Below are 18,878 nucleotides of genomic sequence, written 5' to 3'. Positions count from 1 at the left end.
TTCACAGGAGTAACTGCGGAAAAATAGTTTCATATTCTAATAAGAAAAAACCTGTGGCGTTTTATGATATCTTTGCTGACAAGCATACGCATCCTTAAGTCTATGAAATCGAGCAAGCAATCAAGCACAAAATGACTAATTGATAAAACCATTGATAGCTAGAACACTTTGCGTGTTGTAGTTGAGATATGTTATGCATAAGTCTGCTATAAAAATCTGAAAGACTTGAATACTTGACCTACTCCCCTGCACGTGTGGGAGTGATAGTAGTCAGGAAAGATTAAGGCTAAGGCAAAATGTAGTAAGTTTTTCGAAATTGGTTTGCATTGCATGTGTTGTTGATCGGATTGACTTTAATTGAAATGTTATGTCCACCGAAACTGAATATTGGTATTCTTTCCAAAAATTGATTTGCACTATAATATAAATAAAAAATATTAACAGAAGTCAAGTGTTTAGTTAGAATGTTGCACATTTTATACACATGTGGGTGTGCGGCGACAAGTTTATGATATCGGATTGAAATTTAAAAAATCAGACCAACTTTGAACTTTTCCCCTTAACAAGAAAACTTAAAACGAAAACCTATGACATTAAGGCGAACATTTGCAAATCGAACTTTTACGTGCTTCTAAAGAATAAATCCAACAAGCTTTATGGAAACTAATTTCATCGCATCATAACTTATTGATGATGACAAGCAAATGTCGGTTCTTTGTTTAGCATTGTTGTATTTTTCTTTTTAGAAAAGTTAAATAGAATACAGCAAAAGAAATATTGAGGTTTTATGCAAGAATTTACCTAGAAATGAGTTAGCAGCTGTTCGATACATAGCCAATGTCCACACAAGTTAACTAAACCGAATCGACAGATAAGGGCAAGATTTGCAATCTTTCTTCTGGGAAAAAGCTCATGTTTTAATATTTCAAAGCCAAACATATGAATATTGGGTTGGGGGAAAAATGTTGAGAGATTTCTGTCACTCGATGGTGTTTGGCATCGTACAGAGCACACAATCGTATTGATGCGCGCTTTCAAAAGGAGATTTCAGTCTACAATTTCCTCTCTATAAAAAGCTATTAAAGTTGTAAAGGTGATCTAAGAGAGTTCTATGAAAAATCATCGGAAAAACCATAGACGACACTATGAAACTTCCCGAAAAGTACCAGAAAATCGGAGATATTAAAGCCTGTTTTTGACTGAGGTAAAATTCGTGTATAATGGGACCCAGTTCACCATTAACTATACTGCACAGCCCTAGAGTTATTCATAGCACGGCTTTTCAAAGTAGGGCTTCATAGAGGGGATGATTGAAGAAGTGGTCCGATACGAACGATATTCAATAGCATTCGCCCTTGATCGAAAACACGTCAGTGTACCAAATTTCATCTAAATATCTTACAAATTGTTGGCAGTAGATTGAACAGGAGGAGACAGGACAAGGGGACGGACAGACAAGTTTAGATCGGTTCAGAAAATGCCTATGAATCACTCAGTAAAATAAAAGGTCGGTCTATTCAAAGTGCTTCTGGGTGTTGCGTACACACGTACAACCTTAGTACTCTCTCATGCCGTAGGCGAAGCGGAAAAATGAAAAAAAAAGAACAATCGGTATTTTCTTCTTAAGGCATTATTTTGTACGTTCATCGAAGATAGTTTCGTCCATCAAATTTGCACACGGATAGTAAGTACCCTTGTACGAATGTACAAGAAGTTTTCATTAGCATTCTGTAAGAAGTGTTTAGGCATAATTACGTAATCTCTCTAGTCTCTATAAGCGTTCATGCTTTTCTCATCCTTTGGAACAATTTGCAAAGCTAATAAGCACCTGCCCACCACTTAAAGCAAAAATGTAAAGAGTTTAAAGCATTTTGCTTTCTCTCACAACAAAGAGGCAGGTTACGATGCTTTTATTGTCATCAGCTTTCGATTAAAAAATAATATTGTTTTTAAAGTCAAAGCAATAAGATTTAGCAAAAACAATCAATGATATCGACGAGTACGCCCGGTAGGAGTATATTGTCATAAATGTGTACCTTTGAGTACTCTTATTATCATTTCATGTCGAGTGTAAATTTTAGATACACGAACACATAAGTGTAGATAGGCTTACGCATACATGCGCACGTGCATGTATCCCCATGTGTTTAATGTTCAACACATTTTTTAATCTTTTCATCATTTTTATGTGATGTGTGAAAGGTGTTACTTGTTTGTGTTTGTGTTTGTGTTCGCTGCTATAAAATGAAACTTGTAATCATGTTTATACAACTTCACACTTAGGATGGAGGAAAAAACGCTCGTATAAAGTAAAGGAATGTTTTACGCAGCAACAAGTGGTTATAAAAATGAAGATTAAATTGAAATGAAAAGATATTGAAAAGCCAGAGGCGCTTTGCAGACACTTGGATCTCATGCCGTCTATTAAGCAAAATACGCTGTATGTTCTCGCGATCTTCGAGATGCTCTTAAACACCTTATTGACGGGAATCGAAAACTTTCGGAATTTTTTTTTTTTTTTCGAGGTGCTACTGAGATGCAGTTAAGCATCTACAGGTCAGAAGACATTTATTTTTCTTTCCAACCTTCATAAATTTGAGAATTGAAATGGAAACGGACGGATGGACCGAACAACTCTAATCACTTGCGAGTTCTTTGATTATCTCAGGATGTTACTAAAGTAATGAGAAATGTGTTATACCAGAAACCTCGTAATAAGATAGCGTACGCCACGGTATCTGATATATACGATACATGATATTATTTTTAGAAAAATTACGCGAAAATAAGTAAAAGAACTTTTCGGAAGTTATCATTTTATGCTTCCGTTATATCTTGAAATATTCCAGCAATTCTTATCTAGTAATATATATCACATATGTACGTATGTATATATATATAAAATGCTGTAAAATGATAAAAGTTTTGCTGAGCGAAAAATTTTTCATTTAGACAAAATTTGTTTGTTTTTGATTTCGATTTGGCGCCTGCTTTGCTAAGCACAAACAATTGTTTACTGTTTGAATATATATATATATGTAACGACCGTTCATTCCAAGCAAACAAAATCAACGAAAAATTGTAAAGAAAATTAGTGTAATGGACAATAGTCTGTTGTGCGTTGAGTTTGGTTTGTTTGCTTGACAGAATATTTTAGTTCGCAAGCATTTCATTCACTGTCATTTTCAATTTATAGCTTAATAGGTTTGTTGAAACTCATACACACAAAAAGAAGAAAAATTTCAAATGATAATTTAGTTGAAAGACAAATAAACCGGAAAGTAACGGGATTATTTAATGTAATTATTCTGCAGGACATTCTTGAAAAGATGAAAACAAAGATTCTTCAATTCAATTTATGAAAATAGAAGAAAGCAAAATGAATTAGAATTTATAATTGCATGCCAAAGAAGAAGTTCAACTCTGCTCTTTATGGTCTCTAGAAGTGGATTGATTAACAAAGTCTTGTAAAAAACTTGAATGTCAATGAAACTCAATGAAAGAGAAAGCGTCACAAAATTAAGAAAATAAAACGATAGGACATAAGTAAAAAAACATGAAGGATCAATGAAATGAAAATCGCGAAAGGTCTGCTCCAAAGAAGAAAAGATGAAGCATAGCTTGAAGTAAGCAGAGTTCGAGGGTGGAATACGAGAAAAAAATACAATACACCGCATAAAAGGAAAAATTGAAAGACTCGAACGGGAGAAGAAGGCCAAGAAGATCAATTAGATGCGGGGGGAGGGGGGGAAGGAAGAGGAAAATATGAAAAAAGAACACTAGTGCAAAACATAGAAGAAAATAATGAAACGCCGCGAAAGCAAACGTCGAAGCGTCGTTGAGCTGAGATAACAAAAAAAAAGGAAACAAAAGGGAAATGAGCGCGCAAAAGAAGAACAGAAAACTAAAGGACATAAAATTGTGTAAAAGAATCCTTTGCATGAAACGGAATGCATTTTATGCGACCCCAACAGGAGAAGAAGGCTAAGAAGATCGATTAGATGCGGGGGAATGAAACGCCGTGAAAGTAAAAGAAGCGTACAAGTCGTTGAGCTGAGCAACCAAAAAAAAAAAAACAAAAAGAAAGAAAGTAAATGAGCGCGCAAAAGAAGAACAGAAAACTAAAGGACATAAAATTATGTAAAAGAATTCTTTTTGCATGAAACGGACTGCATTTTATGCGATTTGAATTTTAAAGCCACACTTAAGTCTTCACTTTGCGAATGGATTAAGTTTTGCGGATTAAAAAAAAAAAAAAAAGAAAAAAACTATTCAATGCAAAGGGAATATAAATTTTTTTTTCTTTTTGTTAATTCAATAAATCTCTCAATGAAAACTTAATTTTTTAATGAATTCTTTCCGTTACTTCCATCTATTTACAGAATGCATTTTTATGCATCCCTAACAGTTTTCAGTATGCTGATTAATGTGCATAACACGACCGCAACCACAGCAACATCAGCAACAATTGTTGTTTGTTATTAATCAAGTAATTCTTCGCTTGTAATTTGTAGTATGCGGTGCACACATGTTCAACAAGCGCTAACAATCGAGGTTAAAAAAGCAAAGAGAAGAAAAAATAATAAAAAAAAAATTAATTTAAACGAGATTGCTCCTTGCATTCTTTACTGCTGTGACCGTTCCGCACCGTGTGTACTGTGTGACAATGCTGCTGTTCAACAATGAAGGCAATCAGAGTTTTTCTCTGGCATCATCGTCCCCTGGCGTCGAAGGTATACCTGCATCATTATCATCATCAGGCCAATTGACCGACAACAACGTAATCGTAATGGCATCGTCAGCGTCATCTTCATCTCGGGATTTCGATAAGTTTCCCTCACCGCAAATATTGCTATTGCGTAGTGAATGGTTACAACAAAACATAAGTCAAATGCTAAACATCTCCAGTGATAATTTAACTGATCTCATCAATAATATTCAGCTGCAGGGAGCCACGTCAACACATTCGTCGCAGACATCAATGACGCTTTTGGCGACCTTAACAGTCTTTTATACGCTTATATTTTTTGCTGGTATTTTGGGCAACTTAATAACATGCATTGTTATATCGCGCAACAAATTTATGCACACAGCTACCAATTTTTATCTCTTCAATCTGGCGATATCCGATTTAATACTGTTGCTGTCGGGTAAGTAGATTATAAAATATAAAACTTAAAAATATAATTTTTGTGAGTCGAAAAATGAATCCTTGATTTCATTTTCGCCTGTGCGGACTCTTCGCAACTATTAACTTTCTTGGACACAAGTAATTTTCATTCTAACGGAAAGTAAAACACAAAACTTTAAATTTCACTTAACACTTGTATTCACTCCGAGAAAAATACAACTTAGGTTAGGTAAGAGCATTAGCTTCCATCAAGACAGCTTCTCTTGGGGAATCGTGAAGTTCGTGAAGTGCTTATATGCGATATCAGCTTAACCTATTAGTTAAAGATAAATATATTTATAGCGAGTGCTTGTACTAAGCGCTTAGACCATGAAAGACTTTATCAAGTTTAAGAAAGCGGGCAAAGTAAACCAACCCGCGACGGTAGATTCTCGTAGACGGATTTATCAAAGAATTTCCAGATATTTTTTTTTTTTGCTTATATCAAATATCAGCAACACAGATCGCTGTAGCCATGAAAAGTGTATTTCCTTAGAGTCCTGTTAGCGAATTAGCAAAACCCTTTGAGGACGTTAGCTTGGCCTTGGTGCTGGATTAACTTTGTTTGTAAAAAATAGCCTCCACGACGAAGTTTGATCTAGATGGCCGAGAACTTTTTTCCGTTTCTTTATGATGAAGACTCGTGCGAAGAGGGAGGAACTACTATTTACGAATATTCAACTGAAGCGTGGGGAAAACGGGCAGGGTGAGAAAAAGCTATTCGGCTATAAAGCTTTAAGCAATGTAGCGATTTGAGTTATCCATGAAGCCGACGTTTCTTTAGAGTTAGGAGAAGAAATATATTGTTATGCAGAAAACTTAACACTGCCTGCTATTCCCAAGAAACACTATCACCTTAAACTATATAAGTTCTTCAATATGATACCTTTTCATACTTAGAGAAGTAAGTTTAAGATAATCTTGCCAACTACCGGTAATTGGATAATCAAGTCTTCAGTTTAAATTATTATTGTATTACAAGTTTGACTTCCTTAAGGATTTAATTTATTAAATTCTTACGTGCTTAACCATACTGAACAGATAGGATTTATTGCACTTAGTAAATTAAAGAAAAGGAAAAAAAGAAAAAGAGAAAAAGAACAATAAATAAAAAGATTTAAAAATGATATAAGAAGTTACATAATATCGGCTAATGCGAATGTAGAGATAGTAAACAATTAAAATGTAAGCTGTTAAGCTTAATCCAACGAAAGGCGATTGCATTTAGTGAGTAAAGCAAAGCCGTTCAAACTTTTAATTGAAAATAATTTATTTTAACTTTTCAAAAAAAAGAAAAAAAGACGAATAAAATTTAATAAATTTAAATATTTTATACGATCTCTGCGCAGGCATGCCTCAGGACTTATACAATCTATGGTATCCCTATTCGTATCCTTTTACCGACATACCATGCGTTATGGAAAGTGTATTGTCCGAAACAGCTGCCAACGCGACGGTACTGACGATAACAGCATTTACGGTTGAACGTTATATAGCCATATGTCATCCCTTCAGGTAAGTGAGTAAAGTGAAAGACAAAGAAACAATAAGAACCAAAAAAAAAAAAAAAATTATTGCCTTTTTTTTTCGATATTCACTTGCATTCAACATACATATGTAATAATAATTTCACCCAAACGTAAAGCAAACTACATGAATGAACAATTCGTCAGGAAATCTGATTTTAAAATTGAAATATTGTTCAACTTTAAGTTAAATTAATTCGCTTTACTACTGATGGCAACATAGCCAGCAATTTGCGATTTTTACTTGTAATACAAAACTAGACTCCTGATCCTGATGCGCGAAAATTTACCGTGACCGGCTTTTCTGATGAAAAAAAATGTTGTTTAAAGAACGCCATGAAAGTACTTTTTTCTAAATCTGAATTTCTTGCCAAAAGGAAAAGAGATCCTTTAAGGCTATTTCCGCAAATATCTATTTTATGCATCGTCATGCGAGTGACGGCTTTGACTTATCGACTGAAATAGGTGTGACTTAGGGAAAGGAAGGCCTGATCCATTTAGGGGGCTGCTATCACCAGCTCCACAATTCAGTGCTTCTTGCGTAGGTTTTGCAAGAGGAGACCAAACATTGTCTAAAAAACGAATCTATGATGTCTGCCATATATTCAGTTCTTGTCTACCTTTAACGATCGAGCTGTTGTCGAAGTGTCCTTAACAACGATTTGGTTGAAGCTTGGGGTAGCTCATAACACGTTGCATGGTAGCTTATCCCCCCTTCGTTAACTGCATGAATTTTCGCCCTGGCGATCTATTCGATAATCTTTTTTCTTTCGATAATCTGATTAACGAATTGCATGCGTTCGCCTTATAAGATTCAGTAAGAATCATCGTAATAAAATGTCCGGTTCTCCGTTAACAGTCCGCTGAAGCAAAAGGGCAATTCTTTTGCTATGACCTAAGAACTGGGAATTTTTCCGAAAAAAAGTATTCTTCAAAGTCGTTGACAGTTTAATTATGTTCCGAATATGAGAGAGAAAAGCGTACGTTTTCATTACCATTCGCCTTTTTATTTTGGAAAATGCGAGCACACATCGCAAATCTCTAAAACAATAACTGACACCGAAAATGTATCTAAAGCAAAGCATGTTTGTCGGAAGTGATTTGCGAAATTTTGTGGTGAACATTGTGGCATACAACACGTTTTTCACTTTAAGCCTGTCATCGCGGACATTAAGCAAATAGCTAAACGATTCGCATTGAACACAGCCTCGGCACTGATTGACGTCATCGTAAGCGAAAGTAAGACTGAGAGGAAAATAGCTTGTAAGTGAGCGTAACAATGTGTGTGGGAAGTGATCGACAAAATCGCGTGGGCGATCGGACTATGAGACGAATCCAATGGTCATCTGACGATTGCAATAATCAAATATAACTTGGACACTGACCATTGATCCGCAAGGATTTAACTAATATTTTTGAATATTCTCCTTACAAGAGACCAATATATCACACAATCTTCTCATTAATTCATTCATTCACATGTCATACCTTGAAGTTTCAATCACCGCTTAAATCGTACGCGTCGAGGAAGATGTGTTCAAAGTTCGTTATAAATCACGTAGGATTTTTAAAATTTTCATAGTTGTTTTTGTTTTGCTTTTGCAGACAACATACTATGTCAAAACTATCACGCGCTGTTAAATTCATTTTTGCCATTTGGTTGACGGCATTCGTTTTGGCTCTACCGCAAGCTATGCAATTTTCTGTGGTACCCGAGGACGGCGGGATTGAATGTACGGTAAGCAAAAAAAACCCCAAAAGACACAAATAAAAACAATAAAAGTATTATAATAAGAAATGCCAGTTGTGCGTGTTCCACATCTTCCATAACATCGGCACGTTTTAATTGAAATTAAGTTAAGTTAACCTTTGTGATTTTGCAGATTAACAACGATTTCTTTGCTCATGTTTTCGCAATATCGGGCTTTATATTTTTCGGTGGTCCGATGACAGCCATATGTGTACTCTACGTATTAATTGGAGTGAAGCTTAAACGTAGTCGTTTATTGCAATCAATGCCACGCCGTTGCCACGACGTAAACAGGGGAATAAGTGCTCAAACCCGAGTAATAAGAATGTTAAGTAAGTACAAAGGATTTATGATAGTTAACAAAAACAAAAAAAAAAAAAAAAAAAAATAGATAAAATTGTCTTTGCTGCGTTATTTGCTGTACTAGCAAAGCTATTTTGCTAGACACATATTAGTAGTGTCTTGCAATGTAAACTTAGTTTTGATACTTAAACATGCTCGATGTCTTAATACCTTGCATGCACTAGCGTAATGTCACTTAATATTTTTGGCAACAAAATATTAAACATCTCTGTGTTTTATATAAAATATAGCAAGTTCATTACAATCTTCTTTTCTTACATCCGTTTATCTCGTCGTTATTGCTGCTACCATACTCTTGGCATAAGTAATACATAAGCAGTTATTTCGTTTCCTGAGAAACCAATTTTTTGCACAAATTTTCACAAAACTCTCCTGGATGCTAATAATCTATTTTCTTCTTCTTCACAATGATTTTTTTATTTAAAGACAATAGTTATATCTCTGTTTAGTTGTTCTCTCTCTCTTATTAGGCTAATGATGTTTTCAATTATTTTTCATTCAATGCCAAAAGAATAGTGTTGCAGCGTTTATCTTCACTACAAGCTAAATAAAAGATTTCTCAATTATTTATAACGCGCGCAAACACATACTAACACGCGCACATATACCCATAAATATATGTATGGATTAGCACTAATAACGAAATCGATTTGTGTATCGAAAGATATGATTTTCTTTTTTAAACAACGACATCTAGAGAAAAGTTTTATAAAAGAACAAATTCCTTACCTCAAAAGAATCGAAAAAAAAACAATTTGATCGGAAGTAGTATCCGTCGTTAGCTGCACATTTCTCTCATCCATTATAAGAAATCGAAGGCTGGCTTGGATAGACAATAACTCATCGATCGAAAGACTTATTAATTAAAAGCAGTACAGTAGTTCTTGGCAGTATAATGTGAAGAGCAGAACATTCTAGGTTCTAATGTGTAGCCTTTCAACTTGTGTTTGCATGTCTTCTCTTTAAACAATCGATCTCACGGCAGGTTGACTACTCGCCCTTTCGGCCAAGAGCTGGACTCACTTTGCAAACTGCCAGCCGAAACTGTCAGTTACAACATGGTTCAGCTGATCACACTGAACTGCTTGCCCTACACTTCCTGTGACGCAGGTTATGTTAAAATGATATGATCCCTACAGATCCTACAGCATACACAGCTTCCGCTTTAAAATATGTGTTTTACTGCTTTTTGTGCAACGAAGTGTGTTTTATTATGCGCTTTGGTTTTATGCGACTATTTTTTTGCTGTTTATATATATAAAGAAAAAGACAGATAGAGAGAGGGGAGAGAGAGAGAGAGAGAGAAAGAGAGAGAGAGAAAAGATAGGAATTTTTTTAAAAAGTTTCCCTATGTATTTTTTTTTTGGAAGGTAGTTTTTCCCTATATCGTAAAGTTTTCACTTAAGTTCTAAGGCGTATTCTCTTATGCAAATCCTGTTCAACGCGTAAAGTAAATTTTCTAAAAAATATATTGTGAAGAATTAGTTTTTGTAGTCATCCATAAAGTTCCCATAAATATTTTCTTTTTTTTCGGTTTTCTTGCTGCGATTCCTCCTATCCACCGCACAAATACAGGTTTACATGTAAAATGCTTGGTGTTTTATCTCGAAAATAAATGGAAAATTGAACTAAATGCAATGGTATAGGGTATTTGATGCTCACTCGGCCTTACCCCACTGTAAGGGCATCTTTTTCCCCTTTCTCTCTGTCTTTCTTTTCGCTTAGGAGAATCTATTTTAATAATAACTTTTCTTTTTTTTTTTTTCATTTCACTTTTATTTTACTTTGTTATTTAAACTTTTAATTAGCTTACTGTGAAGTTTTTCACGGTGTATCCGGAATTTGCACTAATCACAAACCTCCGTAGCAGTCGGTCAATGAGATGAAAAGTACTAAAACAATCTTTCCTTTTTTCTATATAGAAGTTGCTTTGCTTTCTTCTCTTTTTTTTTTGTTGTTTTTTTTTTTCTTTTGTTTACGTACATTGTCTGTTTAAGAGTGTCGCCTAAAAACAGCTGGATAGCATATTATATTTACATGCTACCCACATATTATTATATCTAAAGTTAATCTTAAATTTTAGTCTTTGCAACGAAAGTCATTTATTAAATTCAATTTCCATAAATAAGCGTTAATGGCAAGTGAAAATTTATTTGAATACATTTAACGACGAGTGTTTCTCGCTTATTATTTTTTGTTTTCCTTTTTTTATTTTTTTTTCTTTTTTTTTGTTGAAAATGAGAAGATTCTTTAACACTTCAACACAATAACAAGAGCTACACAGAGCAGAAAGTTAGACCGCATAGCACATAAAATGTATAAATTTACAGAGCATTGAAGTGTTGTAGAAAACAGAATTTAAATCTTCAATAAACACATTTTTTGCTCTTATACTCATTTACATGCATACACATACAAACTATACACATATTTATATACATATTCGTATGAATGTGTATGTCGGTATGTTGTGTTGAAATTTGCAGAAAATGCGATATGAACAACACATGCGTTTGTTTACTGTTGGTAGTGTTAAGATATTTTTGAAGAGATTTCACATACGCCACGTTATTCAACGTGTTCGTATGCATTAAGTGGTTTAAGGAAAGAAAACAAAGCCTAAGGAAAAAAAAATAGTCCAAATAAATAAATGAACGTCAAGTACGTGAAGAAGAGAATAAGAAAAACAGTATTTTATAGATACAATATGTATACATAGCCACACACATACCACATATATCTACATGTATACACGCATATATATATGTAAACATTTAGAATTTCGAAATGGTCTCTATAAGCATGCATGTTGCTTTTGTTTTCTTTCCCGCGTGTGCGTGCTTATGTGTGTGTGATATTGTGTTTTTTCATTATCAGACACGATTGTTATGTGGCTGTTGGTTTCTTCTACATCATTCAAAGTTCAAGTATACTTAGTTAAAATTGTTCTATTTTAATAACTTTAATGAAAAAAAAAAAAAAAAAAAAAAAAAAAAAAAACTAAATTACTTGAAACATCGAAGAGGCAAAAATAACAAAAATTTCCAGGACAAGCACACACATACTGTATTGAATCTTAGAGAAGGAAAAAGAAAAAATATATGTTTGTGTTTTTTTTTTTTTTTTTTTTGGTTTTCATCTGAATCGTTTTTCGTCCTCCTTTCGTTCCAACACTTTGAAGAAGATAAGAAAGCATACCAAGAGCTACGGGATATATGATTGAATTTATTATTTATACGGCACTCCGCTGGTAAAGTGTAATTTTGTTATTACAAATTTTCTTTGAAATGAATTGAAGCATAATGTAATGAGTTTTGTTGATTGTGGCTTCCGTATAGTTGACTGTATGCTTATTAATGTTAATAAGAGAACAAATAACGTCCCAACGAGTATTAAATGTTATTTTAAATATCGTCAGGAGTGTATAAAACCAGACTTATTCCTCGGAGTCCAATAGCTCGAGCAATTCGAGGCTCAATACTCTACCACAGAGTAATATTTTCTTGTTTTTGATTCTTTTTAGGCGGTAGGGTTGTGTTAATAAATAATTGTCCCTAATATCTAAAGGGTTGTGCTTAATATCTCAGCCTTTTGTTTGTAATATGACCATTCGCACTGTGAATGTCCTCCGTAGGTATATCACAATGATACGCAGAAATAAGATGCGGAAAGAGATAGGCAATGGCCGCAACCTAATTACTCAGTGTAAAGCTGCGGAGCGGTGAATAATATTATTGGGAAGACTTCACTCGAATGCTTGTATATCTCACGCCATTTGTAGCAAAAGTTTATTAACGTTTGGACGATATTGAAAGAGTGCTGATGGAAGCGATGTTGAAGGGCTATCCTTTTAGAATAAAGGCATTGCTATGTAGCTAGTGTTAAATTCATGATAAACTAAGTGATTGGCATTGATTATCTAACTTTGTTTATATCAAAATATATTTGGAGAAAAAATTCCGAGAAACTGATAGGTCACATTTCAGTTAGTCCATACATCGCTCAATTGTTTTTTCTCAAACCAATATTAACGAAATCGAAACGAATGTAATTGGAATGATGAAAATGTTCTGTTTCTGTTGTTTCGTCATTTGCGAGCTACGATCTAAATATTTATATGATTTCCATTCTCACAGTTGCCGTCGCAGTGGCATTTTTCTTGTGTTGGGCTCCATTTCATGCTCAGCGATTAATGGCTGTTTATGGTTCATTATCGGGCATCGATTCGGATGTCTTCAATACCGTGTTCCATATATTGAATCTTACGTCAGGTGTGTTGTACTTCTTGTCGACTTGTATAAATCCTTTGCTGTACAACATCATGAGCCACAAATTTCGCGAAGCGTTCAAGGTAAGCTCCTAAGATGCAATTTCATTACACATTATATAACTTGCGACATCATTAGCCCATTAGCATTATCATTATAACAGCTATTTATTTTGTCTCTTCTTCCTCTTCTCATTTCTTTTTTCTTTCGCATTTTTATTCTATTTCTCTCTGCTTACACTTGGCTGCAAAAAAAAATTTTAATTCGATTTAAATTCGAATTGCTGCGGGTGACAAAAAAAAAAAAATAAAATAAAACCCAATAACAACATTCATGAATACTTGAATGCAATGAATTTATAACACAATGAATCGATTTGCTCGCTATTTTATACACATTTTTAATCTTTGCGTTTGTGTGATGTCATCCGGTTATTATCACCTCATCTGGATTCTGCATACGTTCATATTGTCATGATGTTTTATTGTTGCGATTGTTTGGTGTTGTTGTTTGCGTTTGCTCCCTTTGTTTTTCTCTTTTTGTTCCCGTTTAATATCTGTTCTAGGTGACGCTGGCTCGTCATTTTCTGTCCAATAAATATCAAAGTCAACACCATAATTACAGTGCTCTATTAAAGCAGAACGGTTCGCTGCGTCTGCATCATACAACGGTGAATAATAATGCTCTCGAGCACTATAGTTCATTCCGTATAATGCAATTGCATTGTCGTGACCCAAGCCACCATCTTTCTCTACAGGATAGTATACGCACCACTACAACAACAACAACTATAAACAGTACCAGCAGCGGTGGAGGATCAGGAGGGGGAAGTAAATATAATCACCATCACCAAAGCTCTGTGTCGAACAGTTGTAGATCTTTATCGCGTTATAACCGATGCGCAGGCTCGCAATCAACCCTGATGGGCCGAGATGAGGTCAACAACTCGTCGTTGCCTGCAGTACCAGTGCCAAGTCACCAAAATCATCGTCTGTTGCAAACGCAAATTTCTCAACTCTCGTCAATGGGTGATGCGAACTCCCTGCTCGAATCCGAGATATCTAATACGGGAGTACGTCATTGTCAATCCAATTGTCCGTTAAAGAAAATGCGGCGACAAAAATCTCACGATTACCACTCGGAAGATGCAATCATACAGGCTCCTTCTGGCAGTGGCACCAGCAACTCGAAACGATTGTGGCGAGAGACGCACAGGCACTACGCCTCAATGCCGCTGCATGAGACCGAATTTTATGGAAAATCTTTAGCTCCAGTTGCACCGCTAGCACCACATATAGTGAACGCGACATTGGTAGCCACTCAGCCTATAAAACCGATAAATTCAGTAGCTGAACTAAGTCTCGATAGACCGACTCGTTCACGTCTCAAATTGACGCGCATTGTCAGCCGCAGACAGCACGATACCTTGCCCTTGCAAATCAACTCTAAGGTAGAACTAATGACTCACCCGAGTAAGAAGAAGTCTTCACTTAAAACGTTGGCTAAGAAATTTAAATGGCACAGCCGCAAAAAAGTGAATCGCAAGCGGGAAACCATAAAATGCACGAACGTAACCGATCACTCGTTGCAATTACAATTTGGAGAAGAGCCCACCACCACAGCGTTAAGAAAAGTCATTCCGACCCATAAAGATATCAATTTGGTAGAGGTAGACTTAACAACTCTTAACAACTCCAATATGTCCGTGAAAGAATCACCGAATAATTTATGACGACATTTGAAAGATGAGTCAACAATCCGTGTAAAGCAATCGCAAGATGATAACGAGTATGAATTAAGCGATTTTAAGCGATGATATACAAAAAGACTCTAAATCCAAATGCGGCAAACAAAGGCAATGGTTGTGCTCCTGATATACTATGTAACTGATTATTAAAAAAAAAAAAAAAAAAAAAACAATAAGAAAGAAAAAAAAAAAAACACGGAAAAAGAACACACACACAAATAACACAATCCTAGACCTGATGGTCAAGTAAATGGTAATCATCGTCGTGTTAGGCGTACCTTTTATAGTCATCTCTGTGTTTGTTGTTATAAATCGGTGAGGATGTGTAAAGTCGTTGCTGTATGATGATGACAACTTGATAATAACGTTTCTAACGTAGACGATGATTGCTTTCGTTTAAGCGTTGTTTTAAATGTTAATTAATACAAAAATAAACAAAAAAAAAAAAAAAGAATAATTTTTTCTCTCTTCATGTGAACACTTGTTTTTCTCAATCGAATAGTAGTATTCAATTGTTAATTGTCATTTTATTCTTCTTCTTCTTCTTCTTCTTTTTTCGTACATTCATACATACATATTTGTACGTATGCATCTACGTATATGTTATGATAATAGTTGCAAAAAATATGCTATAGAACAAGTTTAGAACAAAATTTTTGCAAAATCAATTTATTTTTGATATGATTTACTTTGTGATATATCGAGATATTTATTTGTTGCAATTTCATCTCCGAGAAAGTGTATAATTGCATTTTTTCTAAGATGACATATATATTTTACGTTCATACAATGATAACTTAAGATAACAATATTCGCTTCAAAGCGAATTTTAAACGCCCATCACTTAAAGCTAATGCTAGCAAAATTGTTTACTTAACAATTGACGCAATTCATGGGGTAGGCCAATTTTATCTAATTATTAATAAAAATATGGCGCAACCATAGACTATTTCCGAACTTGTTTGAATGAATTTTCCATTCGAACATTCCATCCGTTTTGATGATGTTTTGCTTGTTCAAATTCTTTGACTCGAGTCATGAAATCTGGCTAAATCCATCGTCGGATTTAGCCAGATAGATGGGCTTATCTAAGCGAATTAAAAATTGCACTCTTTACAAGCAATCAATATATACTTCATTGTACTACCAACGGAATATCAAAATTAACATACTCGTCTACTTTAATAGTGAGTATGAAATGAAGTCAGAAAATATTATTATTATTATTATTATTAATTTCGACAGAGAATAAATTCCGAGATTAAAGTCTTAAAGCACTAGCATTGCAGCTAAGGCTATCGGATTTTATTAAAACCGCTAACGCACTTTACATTTGAAAGTGCGCGACCATTGAGCTGCTCGAAAAATATATATATATATTTTTAATGTAAATAAATACAAAAACAAGTTTATATAAGGTACCTTTCATCGGTTGTATACTCTTCACCCACAGTGTGTATGAAAAAGAATAAAAAATAAATAAAAAAAAGATCAATCCCTAAATACTTTACACTATTTTATGTAATAGAATTCTGAACTTATTTTCCATAAAGAATATAACAAAAATTATATTTAATTGCCATGTGGAGACTGTACTTTTCATGGTAGGCCTAATATATGGGATGGGATCCGCGTAAACGGCCTAAGAGGTCCCGACTTAGTTCAGTGAGTATATCTGCACAAGTGTGAGAATGGTGTGAGTGACGATGGATTCAGGAGAGGCCCGATCCCGTTCCGGAAATTTTGATGCCAAAGGTGAAACTCACTCTTGTCGTCCAATCACTGAAAGATGTCGATGAAATTTTGCAAATGACGCAAGCTATCAGGAAATAGCAGAGCCACTAAACGTTAACCACATGACCACATGGGAATCATTTTGAAAAAAGCGCGCTACAAAACGAAGCTGAAAAGAAGATCAAAAAGTCGAGAAGACCTTTTACGTCACACATGACAATGAAACAAACAAACAAGTAATAGTTCGATTAAAATGATCCTTGAATCTAAACGAACAGGAGTGATAGGAAACCTTTCAGACCGGGTTTATTTTCATAGGTAAAGTGTTGAAATGACTTGATGATCGCAATATCAGCAATGCAGCAATGCGACAAGTGAACAGCAAATGTACAGAGAGATATGGTTCGTTGCTACCGACAAATAGGGTAAATACTTCGCGACGTCTTCATTTCCTAAGTAACAGATCCGAAATGGAAAGAGACATGGACGAGGCTTTTCTCTACTCGCACATGAAACTTTAATGTCATTTTTCTTTCCGACCGGAACCCTGTCCTTCCCATAGCTGTTATTGAACCTCTGACTTAATTCAGTCGATTTCCATGAACACTATCTCACCATCCCTACATATATGGCATTAAAGTGTGAAATCAAACTACCCTACACACCCAAATACGAAGGTGGAGAGTATTATGTATTTGGCTTAAGCCGAATACAATTGTTTGACATTTCCAATTCAAATATACGAATATAAACTGTTATGAAAATGATTTTATTGTTAAAGCTACATTTTATTGAAAGAATATTTAATAATAAAAGAAACACAAAGTTTACCTAAACTAAATGTGGGCGTTCGCCTCCTTTTATTTTATTTATTTACTCTCACTCTAAGCAGTATTTAGGCAAAGAGTGCCCAATAGACTGGAAGCATTAAAGGCAACGCCTAAGACAAATCGGCGATGACTACCAATTAAGGTAAATGTTTTATTATTGCATGAATGTTTCCTTTAATCACAAACAAGCCAAGGTAAAGATTACAAACCTTTTAAAATTGACAAAAAATGTCATCCACGAGATGTTCTTAGCAATCAATGTGTTTGCATAGTTTTCCAAATATGAGATATGAATGCATCTTCGGGTTTGGATGGTTAAGGCGCGATCCTTAAGTATAGTCCGCATTACTGTTTCCATTATGAAATCACAAAGCTAAAGCTAAACCCGGTGGGCATATAAAAGCAAACTTTCCCTTAGAAGTCGTTTATGAAAAGTCGTTTGTAAGCAACTTTGTAGCAACTGATGCGACTGACAAGTCTCCTGCGAGTGATGGTGTGTAAAATGGATGTATTTGGCCCAAACTAAATAATGTACATTTATAGATCCTTTACTACTTTAACTTTATACGGCACGTTCAACCTAAATGTGGCGCCTTTTGTTTAGCGAATTTATGCCCATCTCTGTCATATACAGCATTCAAGTATTCAATTTACCCATAAAATATATATATATATATATTTAACATTTAACGATGTTTATGACTTTTTTAAGGACATCAAGTCGCTTTGGTATCACAACAAGTCATGGGCAAAGTACATACATGACTGATGTAAGATACAAATTCAAACACACGCACACACATACCCTTACACACACACACACACACACACACATGCTCCCAAAGTGAAATTCACTTTATAAGTAATTCTTTGGCAATTTTCTCTACATATAATAAAGCCATGAATGAAAGCACCCCCCGATTGGCTAAAGTTAAACTTAATTAAAGGAATTCTCAAAAAAAAAAAAAAAAAAAAAAAAATAAAAAAAAACGAACAAAATAAAAACACCACGGAAAAAAAAAAATAAAATTTTAATTAAAAAAATTTAAAAAAAAAAAAAAAAAAAAAAAAAATTAATAATACTCGAACCTAATTAATTACGAAGGGAAAAAGAGTAAATAAGTTATTCTTAACAAATTTAAAGTCAAAACCTTAGCATAAAGCATTTAACCGAATATTTGGACATAAATCATCTAAAAGTTATCCTTAGGATTAGGAACTTTTTCTCAACATAAATACCTTAACTTGGTGACACAACACAACTTGCTTTATCAATATTTGAAAATTTAACTGAAAACCATGCATGCATATGTATTTAAGCGCTGATTAGTGTGAGTCCATGCTGTAAGCAAGCCTTTACCTTGTGACATTGTCAATGTTAGTGGACGGTACATCATGGTATCTAAACGCATATTTAGTTATCCGATACGCTAACGGCAGAATTCGTGTGTGTGTGTGTGTGTGTGTGTGTGTGTGTGTGTGTGTGTGTG

General features: G+C 34.6%; 1 protein-coding gene across 2 annotated transcripts; it reads left to right on the top strand.

The window, feature by feature from the left end:
- The first annotated feature begins 4,318 nt into the window (after positions 1-4,318).
- Positions 4,319-14,946, top strand: LOC119643887 (FMRFamide receptor-like). 2 transcript variants are annotated; one of them, XM_038043388.1, is made up of 7 exons: positions 4,319-5,150; positions 6,520-6,685; positions 8,302-8,434; positions 8,580-8,778; positions 12,946-13,160; positions 13,643-13,747; positions 13,835-14,946. In XM_038043388.1, exons 1-7 carry the CDS (start codon positions 4,667-4,669, stop codon positions 14,807-14,809), a joined length of 2,277 nt encoding a protein of 758 aa, XP_037899316.1. In that variant the 5' UTR covers positions 4,319-4,666; the 3' UTR covers positions 14,810-14,946. The 2 variants fall into 2 exon arrangements, with proteins under 2 accessions (XP_037899316.1, XP_037899315.1); XM_038043387.1 differs by having other exon boundaries at positions 13,643-14,946.
- Positions 14,947-18,878: the final 3,932 nt, after the last annotated feature.

The sequence above is a fragment of the Glossina fuscipes genome, unplaced genomic scaffold (genome assembly GCF_014805625.2).
Source record: "Glossina fuscipes isolate IAEA_lab_2018 unplaced genomic scaffold, Yale_Gfus_2 67083, whole genome shotgun sequence".
Lineage (NCBI taxonomy): Eukaryota > Metazoa > Arthropoda > Insecta > Diptera > Glossinidae > Glossina > Glossina fuscipes.
Note: the sequence above shows the minus strand (reverse complement) of the source record. Positions and strands in the feature narration are given on the sequence as shown.

Coding starts and splice junctions, on each gene's coding strand:
- LOC119643887 (XM_038043387.1), top strand. CDS start 4,667: ATGCTGCTGTTCAACAATGAAGGCAATCAGAGTTTTTCTCTGGCATCA. Junction 6,686..8,301: donor GCCATATGTCATCCCTTCAG/GTAAGTGAGTAA, acceptor TTGCTTTTGCAG/ACAACATACTATGTCAAAAC. Junction 13,161..13,642: donor AATTTCGCGAAGCGTTCAAG/GTAAGCTCCTAA, acceptor TATCTGTTCTAG/GTGACGCTGGCTCGTCATTT.